Raw genomic sequence first — 17,593 nt, 5'->3', positions numbered from 1 at the left:
GGGTGGGTAAAAGAAAACCTCGATAAAAAGAGCCGAAAACGGCCCCCTCTTACAGGTGGGCAACCGCCGCCTGAAGGACTCGCCTACCTAGACTGGTGTCTGCCGAAGCATAGGTATGCACCTGATAGTGTTTCGTGAAAGTGTGCAGACTAGACCACGTAGCTGCCTGACACACCTGCTGAGCCGTAGCCTGGTGCCGCAATGCCCAGGACGCACCCACGGCTCTGGTAGAATGGGCCTTCAGCCCTGAAGGAAGCGGAAGCCCAGAAGAACGATAGGCTTCAAAAATCGGTTCCTTGATCCACCGAGCCAAGGTTGACTTGGAAGCCTGCGAACCCTTACGCTGGCTAGCGACAAGGACAAAGAGCGCATCTGAACGACGCAGTGGCGCCGTGCGAGACACGTAGAGCCGGAGTGCTCTCACTAGATCTAACAAGTGCAAATCCTTTTCACATTGGTGAACTGGATGAGGGCAAAATGAAGGTAAGGAGATATCCTGATTGAGATGTAACGGGGATACCACCTTAGGGAAGAATTCCGGGAACGGACGCAGAACCACCTTATCCTGGTGAAAAACCAGGAAAGGGGCTTTGCATGACAGCGCTGCAAGCTCCGACACTCTACGGAGCGACGTAACCGCAACTAGAAAAGCCACCTTCTGCGAAAGACGTGATAAAGAGATATCCCGTAGCGGCTCGAAGGGTGGTTTCTGAAGAGCCCTTAGCACTCTGTTAAGATCCCAAGGTTCCAGCGGCCGCTTGTAAGGTGGGACTATGTGGCAAACTCCCTGCAGGAACGTGCGGACCTGCGGAAGTCTGGCTAGACGCTTTTGAAAAAACACGGAAAGCGCCGAGACTTGTCCCTTGAGACAGCCGAGAGACAAACCCTTGTCCATTCCGGATTGAAGGAAGGAAAGAAAGGTGGGTAAGGCAAACGGCCAGGGAGTAAAACCGTTATCAGAGCACCAGGATAAGAAGATCCTCCAAGCCCTGTGATAGATCTTGGCGGACATTGGTTTCCTGGCCTGTCTCATTGTGCCTCCTTCAACACAAAGCACAAAACTGAGGAGCCCGTGATGCACGGGAGGGTGTATAGGCAGAGGGGAGGGGTTACACTTTTTAAAGTGTAATACTTTGTGTGGCCTCCGGAGGCAGAAGCTATACACCCAATTGTCAATTGTCTGGGTCTCCCAATGGAGCGACAAAGAAATACAAGTAAATAAAAAAGTAATAAAATGACACTTTCCCTGCATAACAAAAGTGAACAGAAAAACATGGTGAAAAGTGAATAATCCCATTAATCCCTGCCAGAACGTTGCTCAGAGGGTCTGTCTTTTTTGGGACCTCATGTGACCAGATTAAGGATTGCACTCGGACCCATCTTATTCAATGAACTGATGCAGATTTGCCATTTTTTTCCCTCAGCTATATTCGGCCTGAGGAAACAATGGCAGAATGCTACAAGTGGACGCGTAAATCGGCCAAGACTCGCCAATGCAAACCTATGGGTGTGAGGGGAAAAAAAAAGAAAATCGGACGGCAGACGGCCCATCCATTGTGAGGATATACCGTGTTTCCCCGATAGTAAGACACCCCCGATAGTAAGACATAGTGGGGGTTTTGGGGGGGGGGGGGGTCGGCTAATGTAAGACGTACCCCGAAAGTAAGACGTAGTAAAAATTTATTTATTTTTTTTTTTCTCTTTACAGTACAGTTACAGCGGCCGAGCGCTCAGCTGAGCGCCCTGACATGCCGCCGGCAAAGCGCTCAGCTGAGAGCTGACACATGCCGGCGGTCTGGCGCTCAGCTGAACGCCCTGACATGCCGGCGGCTTAGCGCTCAGCTGAGAACTGACACATGCCGGCGGTCGGGCGCTCAGCTGAGCGCTCGGCTACCGAGAAATGTTGAGATGTTGCAGTAATGTTGTCCGTGGTCCATCAGGACCATGGACAACATACAAAATCACACAGCCTCAGTGCCCTCATGTGCAGCCGCTGGTGGTTAAGTTTCCTTAACTTGCGGTACACTTAGGGCACAATCGCGGCAAGTCCCCATACGGTACATTGCATGGAGACTTGCTGCGATTGCTGTGGGATTTTTTCCAATATAAGACATACCCCGAAAGTAAGACATAGTGGCACTTTTGGGGGTAAAGAAGGGAATTTTGTTTACTTACCGTAAATTCCTTTTCTTCTAGCTCCAATTGGGAGACCCAGACAATTGGGTGTATAGCTATGCCTCCGGAGGCCGCACAAAGTATTACACTAAAAGTGTAAAGCCCCTCCTCTTCTGCCTATACACCCCCCGTGCTCCCACGGGCTCCTCAGTTTTGGTGCAAAAGCAAGAAGGAGGAAAAAATTATAAACTGGTTTAAAGTAAATTCAATCCGAAGGAATATCGGAGAACTGAAACCATTCAACATGAACAACATGTGTACACAAAAAAACAGGGGCGGGTGCTGGGTCTCCCAATTGGAGCTAGAAGAAAAGGAATTTACGGTAAGTAAACAAAATTCCCTTCTTCTTTGTCGCTCCATTGGGAGACCCAGACAATTGGGACGTCCAAAAGCAGTCCCTGGGTGGGTAAAATAATACCTCGTAATGGAGCCGTAAAACGGCCCCTTCCTACAGGTGGGCAACCGCCGCCTGAAGGACTCGTCTACCTAGGCTGGCATCCGCCGAAGCATAGGTATGCACCTGATAGTGTTTCGTGAAAGTGTGCAGGCTCGACCAGGTAGCCGCCTGACACACCTGCTGAGCCGTAGCCTGGTGCCTCAAAGCCCAGGACGCGCCCACGGCTCTGGTAGAATAGGCCTTCAGCCCTGAGGGAACCGGAAGCCCAGCAGAACGGTAAGCTTCGAGAATTGGCTCCTTGATCCACCGAGCCAGGGTTGATTTGGAAGCCTGTGACCCTTTACGCTGGCCAGCGACAAGGACAAAGAGTGCATCCGAGCGGCGCAGGGGCGCCGTACGAGAAATGTAGAGTCTGAGTGCTCTCACCAGATCTAACAAGTGCAAATCCTTTTCACATTGGTGAACTGGATGAGGACAAAAAGAGGGTAAGGAGATATCCTGATTGAGATGAAAAGGGGATACCACCTTGGGGAGAAATTCCGGAACCGGACGCAGAACCACCTTGTCCTGGTGAAACACCAGGAAAGGGGCTTTGCACGACAACGCTGCTAGCTCAGACACTCTCCGAAGAGAGGTGACTGCTACTAGGAAGACCACTTTCTGCGAAAGGCGTGAGAGAGAAATATCCCTCATTGGCTCGAATGGTGGTTTCTGAAGAGCCACCAGCACCCTGTTCAGATCCCAGGGTTCTAACGGCCGCTTGTAAGGAGGAACGATGTGACAAACCCCCTGCAGGAACGTGCGTACCTGTGGAAGTCTGGCTAGGCGCTTCTGGAAAAACACAGAGAGCGCTGAGACTTGTCCCTTAAGGGAGCCGAGCGACAAACCCTTTTCCAGTCCAGATTGAAGGAAGGACAGAAAAGTGGGCAAGGCAAAAGGCCAGGGAGAAAAACCGTGAGCAGAGCACCATGACAGGAAAATTTTCCACGTCCTGTGGTAGATCTTGGCGGACGTTGGTTTCCTAGCCTGTCTCATAGTGGCAATGACCTCTTGAGATAATCCTGAAGACGCTAGGATCCAGGACTCAATGGCCACACAGTCAGGTTGAGGGCCGCAGAATTCAGATGGAAAAACGGCCCTTGAGACAGCAAGTCTGGTCGGTCTGGTAGTGCCCACGGTTGGCCGACCGTGAGATGCCACAGATCCGGGTACCACGACCTCATCGGCCAGTCTGGAGCGACGAGGATGACGCGGCGGCAGTCGGCCCTGATCTTGCGTAACACTCTGGGCAACAGTGCCAGCGGAGGAAACACATAAGGGAGCTGAAACTGCGACCAATCCTGAACTAAGGCGTCTGCCGCCATAGCTCTGGGATCTTGAGACCGTGCCATGAACGTCGGTACCTTGTTGTTGTGCCGGGACGCCATGAGGTCGACGTCCGGCACCCCCCAGCGGCAACAGATCTCCTGAAACACGTCCGGGTGAAGGGACCATTCCCCTGCGTCCATGCCCTGGCGACTGAGATAATCAGTTTTCCACACCCGGGATGTGAACTGCAGGGATGGTGGAGGCCGTGGCTTCCACCCACATCAAGATCCGCCGGACTTCCTGGAAGGCTTGCCGACTGCGTGTGCCGCCTTGGTGGTTGATGTATGCCACCGCTGTGGAATTGTCCGATTGAATTCGGATCTGCTTGCCTTCCAGCCACTGCTGGAACGCTTTCAGGGCAAGGTACACTGCCCGTATTTCCAGAACATTGATCTGAAGTGAGGACTCTTGCCGAGTCCACATACCCTGAGCCCTGTGGTGGAGAAAAACCGCTCCCCACCCTGACAGACTCGCGTCCGTCGTGACCACCTCCCAGGATGGGGGTAGGAAGGATTTCCCCTTCGATAATGAAGTGGGAAGAAGCCACCACCGAAGGGAAGCTTTTGTCGCCTGAGAGAGAGAGACGTTCCTGTCGAGGGACGTCGGCTTCCTGTCCCATTTGCGAAGGATGTCCCATTGAAGAGGACGCAGGTGAAACTGCGCGAAAGGGACTGCCTCCATTGCTGCCACCATCTTCCCCAGGAAGTGCATGAGGCGCCTCAAGGGGTGTGCCTGACCTTGAAGGAGAGATTGTACCCCCTTCTGTAGCGACTGCTGCTTGATCAGCGGAAGCTTCACTATCGCTGAGAGGGTATGAAACTCCATGCCAAGATATGTCAGCGATTGGGCTGGAGTCAGATTTGACTTTGGAAAATTGATGATCCACCCGAAACTCTGGAGAGTCTCCAGAGTAGCGTCGAGGCTGTGTTGGCATGCCTCTTGAGAGGGTGCCTTGATCAGGAGATCGTCCAAGTAAGGGATCACCGAGTGACCCTGAGAGTGGAGGACCGCTACTACAGTAGCCATAACCTTGGTGAAAACCCGTGGGGCTGTTGCCAGGCCGAACGGCAGTGCCACGAACTGCAGGTGTTCGTCTCCTATGGCGAAGCGCAAGAAGCGCTGGTGCTCTGGAGCAATCGGTACGTGGAGATAAGCATCTTTGATATCGATCGATGCAAGGAAATCTCCCTGGGACATTGAAGCGATGACGGAGCGGAGGGATTCCATCCGGAACCGCCTGGTCTTTACGTGTTTGTTGAGAAGTTTCAGGTCCAGGACTGGACGGAAAGACCCGTCCTTCTTTGGGACCACAAACAGGTTGGAGTAACAACCGTGACCCTGTTGCTGAAGAGGAACAGGGACCACCACTCCTTCTGCCTTCAGAGTGCCCAGCGCCTGCAGAAGAGCCTCGGCTCGCTCGGGAGGCGGGGATGACCTGAAGAATCGAGTCGGGGGACGAGAGGTGAACTCTATCTTGTAACCGTGAGACAGAATGTCTCTCACCCAGCGGTCTTTTACCCGTGGCAGCCAGGTGTCGCAAAAGCGGGAGAGCCTGCCACCGACCGAGGATGCAGATTGCGGAGGCCGAAAGTCATGAGGAAGCCGCTTTGGTAGCGGCACCTCCTGTGGTCTTTTTTGGACGTGACTTAGACCGCCATGAATCAGAGTTCCTTTGATCTTTCTGAGGCCTTTTGGACGAGGAGAATTGGGACCTGCCCGCGCCCCGAAAGGACCGAAACCTCGACTGCTCCCTCCTCTGTTGGGGTATGTTCGGTTTGGGCTGGGGTAAGGATGTATCCTTTCCCTTGGATTGTTTGATGATTTCATCCAAACGCTCGCCAAACAATCGGTCGCCAGAAATTGGCAAACTAGTTAAGCGCTTTTTGGAAGCAGAATCTGCCTTCCATTCCCGTAGCCACAAGGCCCTGCGGAGTACCACCGAATTGGCGGATGCAACCGCCGTACGGCTCGCAGAGTCCAGGACAGCATTAATAGCGTAAGACGCCATTGCTGACGTCTGAGCGGTTATGGACGCCACCTGCGGCGCGGAAGTGCGTGTGGCTGCGTCAATTTGCGCTTGACCTGCTGAGATAGCTTGTAGCGCCCATACGGCTGCGAATGCTGGGGCAAAAGAAGCGCCGATAGCTTCATAGATGGATTTCAACCAGAGCTCCATCTGTCTGTCAGTGGCATCTTTGAGTGAAGCCCCATCTTCAACTGCAAGTATGGATCTAGCCGCCAGTCTGGAGATTGGAGGATCCACCTTGGGACACTGAGTCCAACCCTTGACCACGTCAGGGGGAAAGGGATAACGTGTATCCTTAAGGCGCTTAGAAAAACGCTTATCTGGACAATCATGGTGATTCTGGACTGCCTCTCTGAAATCAGAGTGGTCCAGAAACATACTCGGTGTACGCTTGGGAAACCTGAAACGGAATTTCTCCTGCTGAGAAGCTGACTCCTCCGCCGGAGGAGCTGAGGGAGAAATATCCAACATTTTATTGATGGACGCAATAAGATCGTTCACTATTGCGTCCCCGTCAGGAGTATCAAGATTGAGAGCGGCCTCAGGATCAGAATCCTGATCAGCTACCTCCGCGTCATCAACCAGAGATTCCCCTCGCTGAGACCCTGAACAATATGATGATGTCGAGGGAATTGCCAAGCGAGCTCGCTTAGTCGGTCTGGGACTGGGGTCTGTGTCAGAGCCCTCAGCCAGGTTTCTATGATAATCCCCGGGGGGACATTGTTGGTCCAACTGAGGGGGGCCAGGGAACAATGATTCAACAGAGTCCCTGTGCTGAGATACCGGTCTGGACTGCAAGGCTTCTAGTATCTTAGCCATAGTCTCAGAGAGTTTATCCTTAAAGACTGCAAACTCCGTCCCTGTCACCTGAACAGTGTTAGCAGGTGGCTCCCCCTGGGCCCCCCCTAGCAGAGGCTCCGGCTGAGTAAGTGCAGCAGGGGCCGAACAGTGCACACAGTGAGGGTCAGTGGAACCTGCCGGTAGCGGCGTCGTACATGCGGCGCAGGCAGCATAGTAAGCCTGTGTTTTGGCACCCCTGCCTTTTGTGGGCGCCATGCTATGTCTTCCCTGAGTAACACAATAGGGAATATAGCCAGAAAGCAACTGTGCACTATACAGTGTAAAATATCATAAACATATAATTACACTTCTGCACACTGGGGCTAGCACCACAGGTGCTGCTTACCACCCGATTAAAACGGTTGTGAGGCCACCATAATCCCTGCCTGGGTCTCCCAGAATTTGTCCCCCTCTGTAGCGTCCGAGGAGCTGACAGGAATGGCTGCCGGCGTCCTGAGGAGATGAGGGAGCCATGGGCGTGACCCAGAAAGTGCGGGAACTGGTGCCTCACAGTGCACAGTGAGGGGGGTGGAGTATGCAAAGCATGCTCCAGCCCTCACTGCTGCACGTCTGTACAGCGTCCCGCCCTACCCCTGCCTGTCAGGGCTGTGGGCGGGAGGAGGAAACACTAGGCCGTACAAGCCGGGGACTCAAGTAATAAGCGCGGCTGCCATAAAAGCGCGGTCGCGCGGAAGTCCCCGGCGCACTACAAGTCCCAGCCGCGCCGCAGTGTTAAAACATGGCGGCGGCGGTAGTGCGGTAGTCCCCCTACATAAACACACTCAGCGACGCTGAGTGTGTAATGGCACATTAACCCGGTCAGCGCCGCGGTCCCCGGTGCACTAGCACACCCAGCAATGCTGGAGTGTTGCTGTGCGCGGTCCCCACAGGGACACAGAGTACCTCCAAGTAGCAGGGCCATGTCCCTGAACGATACTCAGCTCCTATCCAGCAGGCTCCCAGGAGTTGTGGATGGAGCACGGTCTCAGTGCCTGGAGACCGATAGGATCCCACTTCACCCAGAGCCCTAAGGGGGATGGGGAAGGAAAACAGCATGTGGGCTCCAGCCTCCGTACCCGCAATGGATACCTCAACCTTACAACACCACCGACAAGAGTGGGGTGAGAAGGGAGCATGCTGGGGGCCCTATATGGGCCCACTTTTCTTCCATCCGACATGGTCAGCAGCTGCTGCTGACCAATCTGTGGAGCTGTGCGTGCATGTCTGCCTCCTTCGCACAAAGCAAAAAAACTGAGGAGCCCGTGGGAGCACGGGGGGTGTATAGGCAGAAGGGGAGGGGCTTTACACTTTTAGTGTAATACTTTGTGCGGCCTCCGGAGGCATAGCCTATACACCCAATTATCTGGGTCTCCCAATGGAGCGACAAAGAAAAGAAAGTAAGACACTGTCTTACTTTCGGGGAAACACGGTATTACCATTCTGTGGCAGCGAACACTGTAATGGTCGGGTCAATGATTGCAAGTGAATACGAGCTTTGGTTTTCTAAACCACAGTCCCCCTGTAAGGCTATGTGCCCACGGGCACTCGTACCTGAGGATGTATCCGCAGGTACGAGCGCATGTTTCCTGCAGCTGCCCGCCGGCATCCGCAGCTATTTTTAGCTGCGAGATTCCAGCGGAATAGCTGCGGGAAACATGTGGACATTCATGCGGCTTACCTGCGGACGTCCCGGCCTCTATCTCCATAGCGGAGGGCCGGGACATCCGCAGGTAATTCCGCATGAATAATTGACATGCAATTATACATGCGGATGCAGACATCTGCAGCATGTTCGGCAGCCGCACTTTCCGCAGCGTGGACACAGACACTCCCCATGTCCCATAGGGTAACATGGGGAGTGTCTGTACATGCTAAAACCTGCGGATTTATCTTGAAAATCCAGAAAAATCAGCAGGTTTTCCGCGGCAAAATCCGCAGAAACAAACTCCCGTGGGCGCATAGCCTAAGTGTTCACTTCTTATAAGGGGCCTCCTCATGATCATCTACAGACAGGACAGACACGCCGTCCTCCAATTCACGCTCTTCCCACAGTCGTTGCTGCTATGATTTAGCAAACAAGGTCCTCCCTGGGTAAGTGAAAGCCTCCGTGGGCGACCTGCACCGACCGGACACATTCTGCGGACGATTTACCTGTTTTCAGGATTTTGGCGCTGTCCTTGGAGCTGATGGGTTTCTCGCTCAGACCACACCTGTTCTCACTGAATATTCGGAAATAATACTCGTTCCCCATGATCAGGTCGGACACCACGCAGTGAAGACGTCTGTAGTGTTCGTAGACTGTGAACCATTCCTGGGGAAAGAATAAGAGGCGACGATCACATACGCGGATCTCACAGCAGCGGGGACCTCGGATACTGGGCTTCATTATTAAGCAGAGGTCCCATCTCTCAGAGAGTCCCACCGCAGGGACTGCTTCCACCACCGCTCTGCAATCTGACTGCTCCCATAGAATAAATGGGGCACGCAGGCGCTAACTATACCTGACCGCCAGCAACATGCCGGAGCTCTCGAGATAGTTATGGCCCCAGCATCTGTCGGTCATTTATGGCATAGCCTGGTAATAATCCAAAGGCGGCCATGCACTTATCTGTAGGCCAAAGCCTAAAGATGTCTACAGGGAGGGAATAAGCTATGGCTGGACTCTTTTGGCAGCCACTAATCAAAGGATAAGGCACATGGTCCGGGAATTGAGAGATCTGCCCGGTGCACTGTAATTGTGGGGTTCGGCCACCCCCGGACCACCCATGTTTGGCCTCTTTCCACTCACCATGGTCTTCTTGTCTGCTTTTTGGATGGTGTAACCGCTGATCTCAGTATTTCCATCATCTTGAGGTGGAGACCACTCCAGGGCCACATTAAATCCCCAGATTTCCACGATCTTCAGTTTCTGGGGGGCGCTGGGCTTGTCTGCAGCAGAACAGTCCTGTTATTAGCACACTAGATCCCGGCGTCCGGGGGTCTTTGCGGCTTCTTTTGTCGCTTACCTACGATCTGGATATGGATGGTGGCGGCGTCCTCGCAGTTCTCGATCTGGATTTTGACCTGGTATTCTCCGGAGTGGCGCCTCTCAGCAGATCTGATGAACAGGATGGTGTCGGAATCGCTGTTTCTGATGCCGACCTGTTTCGGGTCGATGGGCTGCCCGTCTTTCAGCCAGGTGACCACAGGACGGGGCTTTCCCTGTAACCCAAAAAAAGCAATGGGAATGACAGAGTCATGGAGGGAACAAGATAAGCCACTTCAGAGGTGTCTGGCAGCTGCTTACTCCCCTCCCCCCATTGTAAACACGTGGAGGTTTGGCTTGGCCGAGCATACATCTACATTCTGTCAACGTTAAACTTTAAATACCGCATGCAACCCGGGCTAAGACGTCTCGTGCACCGCTGCGGACATCAGACGCCACTTTAGGGTGGAATTTACATTAACCCTTACCACTTTTCGAGCGAGACCTGAACTTGGCGGGATTGGATGTGAAAATTCAGGACCGTTGGCCGCTGTGCTGGGCGAGGTGGTCAGCGGGATCAAGCTTTCCAGCCCAATACAGATGTATACGATGCGGCCTTCATCACTAACAGCCATCGCCGGTCCCTTGTTGTATCATCTCGGAGCTCATATTTCATATTGACACAATCCGCACATCCTAAATTTACCCAGCGCTCTGCCCATGGCCGCCCTGTGCTCAATCATCATCCCCGTGACCTCGCCCCTCATTGTACATTCCCGTCTCTCATGAGCCGGTCACCGCGGCGTGGTCGCTGCACACATGTTCTGGCTTTACAGCAGCTGCTTGGCTTTGATAATATCTTTTATGTATTTTTATTGTCGCCGCTCACAAGAAGCCAAGTGCAGGATTAGCTGCTATATCTTAACGCCCTCGCAGTACAGCTGTAATATGGCGGCTTTTTAGCTTTACTCCATCTTAGCTGCAATGTCCAGGAGGCTGAACTGTCTCCCCCATACTTTACACAGTAGCACTGCTTTCTTATATTAGAAAAAAGCCCATATTAACAGGCACACGTCATACCTAACCCCTCGCTATGATAACTAATGAGTCCGAGGGTTGTACTGATATTGGTGTTAGGAGTCGCAGGGAATGCGATAATTGCAGGTTTCCCATCGCTGTGATTCTCAGAGGTCGGCTGTATCTGCACAGCAGTCAGCAGCCCGGCAGTAAGTGTTCACCCCTCCTACAGCTTATTACATGTGAATACCTGGAAGGGTATGACGATGTTCACCGTCTCACCGACTCTTTTCACAAGTTTCTGTCTCAGGAAACGCGGGAGCCAGATCTTTGGTCGTTCTGGGGGAAGATGAAAGGTTTGATAAACCGATAGATATGAGATATATACAGAGATATAGAGAGGGTACGGTTCCACTTGTGCATAGCTTCTGGTGCGAGAGCGTCAGCCGAGGGTCATGCGATTGTGATGTGATCTTGTGATCATATCACAGCTGTGGAGAAGAGGGAGGGAGCACTTTCTCCCCATCTCCTCCGCTGTCTGTCTCTGCATGCACCGCACTGCACTGGGATTACATGCAAGTGCAGTGCGATGTTTCACACGCTCCCATAGACTTGTATAGGGGCGTGTGAGCCGAGATTCACTGCCAAACACAGCATGCTGCGATTCATTCTGCATGCCGCTATGGCTTGAGAAATCACTCGCAGATGGACGCTGCCCGATTGTTTTGCACTAGAGTGAGAGCAATCTGATGTTTTATCGGCTTGCACTCACCCGTGCAAAACGTAAGTGGAACCGAGGACACAACCGGATACGTACGCATGATCTCCCGGATGGTGACGGGCTCTTTCATAGTGCACGGCTCGCTGGCTCCTGCCAGGTTCATTGCTTTGACCCTGAAGGAAAGTCTCTCTCCGGTAGGGAGATCTCGGATCAGACATGATGTCCTCTCGGTCAGGCCTTGAAGTGCGGGGACCCAATCAGAAGCTGCGGATAGAAAACAATAGTGCGGCATTATGGAAGAAGACTGTGGAGCGAAAGACTGGACGGGAAAACACGGAGTACAAGCTCCTACCATATGCACATATACCTTCTAGTAATGAACCAGGAGGCTCAGGATGGACAGTCCTAGGCTCCGTCCAGGGCTGATGTTGTGCGGAGAGGATTAAAGCACAGACCCCTTCCAGGAGTCACTGCCTCATGTCATGTTACAGTAAACTGCCATAGCGGTGTATGATGGAATACCCCTTTAAGTATGGCTTATAAATAAAGCCTACATTATGGGCTGTCACCGGCATGTCTTCCTGTGTCTGGCCGATCCCCGCAGTCCTGATATTGGATACCCGGATCCCGGTGTCATTATGGAAATAGTGGAGGGCCTCATCGCCCCTCTCAGATATATTCTGAGCAGCTGTGAATCCTCAGCTGGCCTCCCTGCGGGTCGGGCACATCGGACAAGGGACCGGAGTCATAAGCCTCCAAATCACATTAAATCATTATGAGCAGCTTGGAAATCCAGAAGTAAATGGATCTCGTGTGATGGGGCAGCTCCGGTGTCTCCTGATTACAGATAATGGGCGTAACGAGGCTGGAGGGCAATTAATGCGGGCATTCCTGCGCCCCTTACTGAGCTCCGCAGCCTCTAAGTAGGGAGCGGAGTGTTTATCATGGCGGAGGACCAGTTCTTGAGACGGAATGGGAAACACTAGAAGATAAGCCGGTAAGCCGCGCTCTTCAGCGTCAGGGATTCTGGAAGATGTCGACAGTAGGACAGTAACGTGCACCATAAATGTGCCTGGATACTGTTCCCGTGTACTGTGCCTGGATACTGTGCCCGGATACTGTGCCCGTGTACGGTGCCTGGATACTGTGCCCATGTACTGTGCCCGTGTACTGTGCCCGGATACTGTGCCCGTGTACTGTGCCTGTGTACTGTGCCCGTGTACTGTGCCCGTGTACTGTGCCCGTGTACTGTGCCTGGATACTGTGCCTGGATACTGTGCCCGGATACTGTGCCCGTGTACGGTGCCTGGATACTGTGCCCATGTACTGTGCCCGTGTACTGTGCCCGGATACTGTGCCCGTGTACTGTGCCTGTGTACTGTGCCCGTGTACTGTGCCCGTGTACTGTGCCTGGATACTGTGCCCGTGTACTGTGCCCATGTACTGTGCCCGTGTACTGTGCCCGTGTACTGTGCCCGTGTACTGTGCCTGGATACTGTGCCCGTGTACTGTGCCCATGTACTGTGCCCATGTACTGTGCCCGTGTACTGTCCTTCCGGCAGGAGCTCAGCTGTTCTGACTACCAATGTCAGCCATGTTCACTGTCACACGGTGCCAGGGGCATTTCACCATGACGCCACCTATCATTTCAGTATCTTATGGCACCAGGACGCATTCATGTGACTCCAAAGCCAGTTCTTCTGCCGCTTGGTTAGGAATAAAATTTGTCACAATTTTACCGAATTACCAGATGTTTTACACTTTAACATTTTCCAATTTTTCTCGATGCACATTTATATGTAAAGAAAACCACCGCTGACAGGACGCAATCCACATCACAACCACTAGGTGGCCAGACACATTCAGCGGAAATATCTCCCAACAGAATCTCGCAAAGCAATGGGTTTTATCACTGGTTAAATCGAGCCACTCTTTGGAGTCCTAATGGGATATTTCGCAGAATTCAAAGTTCTGCCTTATCCATAAAGTAGTGTAATCCTCGGGGGGGTCCTGCTACTGGGACCGCCACCGATCCCGAGACCACGACTCTGCAGAGCTCTGCCTGAATGCAGCAGAAGTGCGCATGCTCGCCCTCTGCTATAGTCCCTGTCTATGGGTTTGTTGGGAAATAAGCCAAGTACAGCGCTTTGCTATTTCCGGCAGTCCCATAGACAATGAATGGAGCATGTGCAGCTCTGCTATAATAATAAATCTTTGTCTATAGCGCCAACATATTCCGCAGCGCTTTACAATTCAGAGACTACTGTAGTGAAGATGGTCCCAGGGGTCGGACACACAGCAATCACTAAGTTATTCCTTATTCTATCAATAGGGGATAACGTTCAGTTCCAGGAATGACCCTTTAAATTTTCACGAGAGTGGTGGCTTCATGTATCCGTGGGAAAAGAAGTCCCGTGCGCCCAGTGATTTATGTCCGAATTTCTGCTCTACTCCTGAAGGTTCTGGTTCTATCGAGGTCCAGCAAATGTAGGATGGATTACAGGCAATGCTCTCTGGGAAAAAGAGTGAAAATGGGCTCTTCTCCAGTAAGGACGAGGACTGGGTCTAGCTCCACCTATACATGGTAACTACCTATAGGTGGCACTATAGAACAAACTGCCTCCAGGTGGCGCAACACTGTGCATGCCGTGGTCATGAGCAATGCTGGACACAGACAGAAAAGGGCCCCTCTGCAAAAACAGTGTATGGGCCTTTGTAGTCCAACATCTCATCATGATGCACCATTCCACCTGCTTTGGAGCTGGATGTGGCCCTTTACCTCTCGGGGCCCCGTGTTGTTGCACCAATGATATGTCCACCTCCGGTCATGAGATCTCCTGGGATTTCTATGTGACCTAAAGGCCACGTTAGGCCGCCACATAGACCAAAAACTAAAGGGAAACTGCAGCGTTTTATTTAGCAAATTCTATGACATTTCAGTTTTTGATTTTGGACGGATAAATGTGAATTAAGTCTTAAGAATCAGGATGGTGGATGGGGAGTGTGTATGAGATTGGGGGGGATAGACTATGAGCAATATTGGGGCCAGGGACCGGTTACACTCACATCCCTCCTTGCAGTACTCCACGATGTATCCGTCCAGTCCTCCGGCACCGATCCTCTCGGGAGGCCTCCATTTCAGGGTAATGCTGGTGTCGCTCACGTCCTCCACCGTCAGCGCGGTCGGTTCACTTGTAGGAGCTGAAAAACAGAAGGGGAAGAATCAGGAACATATAAAGCGGTGTCAATTCCAGCCCAATGATCAATATATGGACATGACCCAATGCAAACGCTCCACATTGTACTGGACGTGTCGGTCGTCGCATACGAATGACCGGAATCCGGAAAAAAGGAAGAAATCATGAGATATTAACCTCTCCTTCCTGCTGCCTCCACCATGGCGACAAAAACTGCATCAGAAACCGGGCAACATTTCAATTTCTGGTGGAAAATCTCCGCAACCGTCGGACGGAATTTGGTAAAATATTAATTACTTTTCCTGCAGTGTATTTCACTATGGATTTACAGTTGCAAAAATGTGCTTCTGGTGTAAGGCAGATTTCATCCGTGGCATATTCTGTAGATATTGATGCAAGAGTCGGGAGGGGGGTGTAAAAGGGAGAGAAATGATGTTAGGCTATGTTCACACAGGGCGTTTTTGGTAAGTTTTTGCAGCGTTTTTTAGCGTCAGATTTGCCTTGGTTTTATGTAAATCCATGCTAAAAAAGCTGCTTTTTACAGTCCCAGCAAAGTCTATGAGATTTCTGAAATCTCATACACACATACGTCAGGTTTTTTTCCTGACTGTTGTTAAATACATGCATTTTTGGTCAGGTTTTTAAAGAATGAGCATGTCAATTCTTTGCTGCAGATTTGCTGTGTTTTTTTTTCCATTGATTCAACCCATTTTGTAGAAAAAAAAGCAGCAAATCTGCACCAAATCTGCAGCAAAAACGCCACTAAAGAACGCACCAAAAATGCACCGACTCAAAGGAGAATTCCTGCCACAAGATCAGGTTTTGGTCAGGAAAAAAACTTACCAAAAAAAGCCCTGTGTGACCATAGCCTAAGAAAGGTTTCATGTCTTATTAATTTTTATGAACACTTGCATCAAAATGTCAGATGGGAGAGGAAAATGCAGCAACGCCAAGGATTCAATAATCACCATCACAACATCTATAAAACATCAATCAGACAAATACAACAGTCGTCTGGGGAGAAATCATCATATTATATGGTCCCGGGACGTTTGACCTTCTATGTTTGAGGGTCTGACTTGTATTTTGGGGACCTTGGTTACACGGGAGGCAGAAAGTCCATATATCAAGTTGTGGCAATGTAATGTGAACCAGCGATCTGATGTCTAGTTCTCATTCATCTGAGCACAAGTTAAAACAGCGGTGAGACCCCCTAACACCACAGACCCCGGCAAATACTGATCCTGTGGACGGCGAGGTCCAGACTCACACGGGATATAGATGATACTGGGATGTAATTGCACCGTCCATCTTTCTACTGATGCTGCTGCACAATTATGGAGGATGGGGCATATTTTTGGCCACTTATTTTGCATTTTTCTCCCGAGGATCTCCGTTGCGATGTTACCGTCTAGTGCATTTTTGGCGACTTTTTGTCCCATTTTTTACATTATAAATCATGAGATTCTAAAAGGAATCTAGAAATGTTTAATGTAAAAAAAACTCAACCATAGAAATGTATATAAAAAACAAAGTATAAAAACGCTGCCCAAAAAAAGTGCATGCAAAGGGCAAAGGAAGCCGACAGCTGTTATTACACGGGATATTACTGCTGTAACTATTCCTTTGTACAAAAAAAAATGTTTTTCCGACTATTAAAAAGGTACAAAACCTGTCACTTGTGAATACAACCCAACACCCTGCACACAGAGTATTCAATGGCTCTCCGTCCTCATCCCTCACTCTACTGATGAGAAAATTCAATCCGATTCCTTAAAACCCAATGATGTTGGGTCGATGTGCAGCTACCAATCCACCGCGGACAACAAATAAGCCGGGGTCACGATACAACAACCAAGTGTCCAACGCAAAAGCAAAAAGAGCCATAACCCCCACATAAATGCTCCACGAGAGTCACCAAATCTACAAAAATATTCTCCAGCTACGTCGTGAACAATCAACCGAGTTCCACCGGTCGGCAACACACGACCAATCCTCCAAGCCTACGACGCTTGAGTCCTCGGGACCGTCGAGCATTGATTCCTCCAATGATCAGGAGCGATAGATCAGGGCCAGACCTTTAATTTCTATTTTTTTTCTTCGGACAGGTCTTGAAGATTCCACTTGGGAACTTTGATCTAAACGCGACAATCGAGTCATGGTGGAACTTCTGGAGGCTCCAGGAAACCAAACTTCCCACTCGCTGCTCCAATGTGAGGATGAAAGGGATAAGGCGAGGGTGAAATAACCTAGGGACTGTAGGAGTATAGGAGAGGAGGGGGCTGGAGGATGAGCTCAGAGACCCCACTCCCTACCCCTCCTTATACCAAGGAGGAACATTTCTTTCCCACATTCTGAGCCTTGATCCTCGACAACGCTAATGCTCTCACCTCTAAATATAGCAGCCGCTTTCCCATCAGCACATTTACGTAACTAAAGCCAGATCTGGAATGATAAATTCATAGAAACGATTTGGGGGACGAGGACAAAATGTAAAAAAGTAGAGTTGTGGTCTCCACCCTCCATACAACAAGGTCTTTATATATAGACCCCGCGTACGAGGAGGCCACCGGGTGCATTCACCTCCTTTGAGTCAGCCCTCAAGAAAGGCGACTTCAGGTGACATAATATTTAATGAAAATAGAAGAAGACAAGGAATTATCTAACCGGCGCAAAGACCGTCGCAGCTGTCGCCCTGAATCCCGTAAATGTCACCACGATCTGACTCATTTGTAATATAAAGGTTTATGATGCTCCACCACTAAGGAAGGGTTTAGGCCGCTGTTCTGTCTCAAGACATGAAAAGATCCCGTCAGCCCTCCCGCTGCTGTGATCATAATGGTGACACCGGGAAATACGGGCGTCCAAGGGGTTAACATGATCTATA

At 51.1% G+C, this 17,593-nt stretch overlaps 1 protein-coding gene across 1 annotated transcript in view; it reads right to left on the bottom strand.

The window, feature by feature from the left end:
- Positions 1–17,593, bottom strand: part of MYBPC3 (myosin binding protein C3) — a 156,615-nt gene that overhangs the window by 6,645 nt on the left and 132,377 nt on the right. The window contains exons 25-30 of the mRNA XM_075326520.1: positions 14,576–14,710; positions 11,606–11,773; positions 11,039–11,127; positions 9,812–10,007; positions 9,595–9,734; positions 8,958–9,117 (exon numbers count right to left, since the gene is read on the bottom strand). Coding sequence (XP_075182635.1) covers positions 8,958–9,117; positions 9,595–9,734; positions 9,812–10,007; positions 11,039–11,127; positions 11,606–11,773; positions 14,576–14,710 — 888 coding nt within the window. The remainder of the gene's footprint in view (positions 1–8,957; positions 9,118–9,594; positions 9,735–9,811; positions 10,008–11,038; positions 11,128–11,605; positions 11,774–14,575; positions 14,711–17,593) is intronic.

The sequence above is a fragment of the Anomaloglossus baeobatrachus genome, chromosome 10 (genome assembly GCF_048569485.1).
Source record: "Anomaloglossus baeobatrachus isolate aAnoBae1 chromosome 10, aAnoBae1.hap1, whole genome shotgun sequence".
In the NCBI taxonomy this organism is placed as follows: Eukaryota; Metazoa; Chordata; class Amphibia; order Anura; family Aromobatidae; genus Anomaloglossus; species Anomaloglossus baeobatrachus.
The sequence above is the reverse complement of the archived record's forward strand: the minus strand, read 5'-3'. Positions and strand labels throughout refer to the sequence as shown.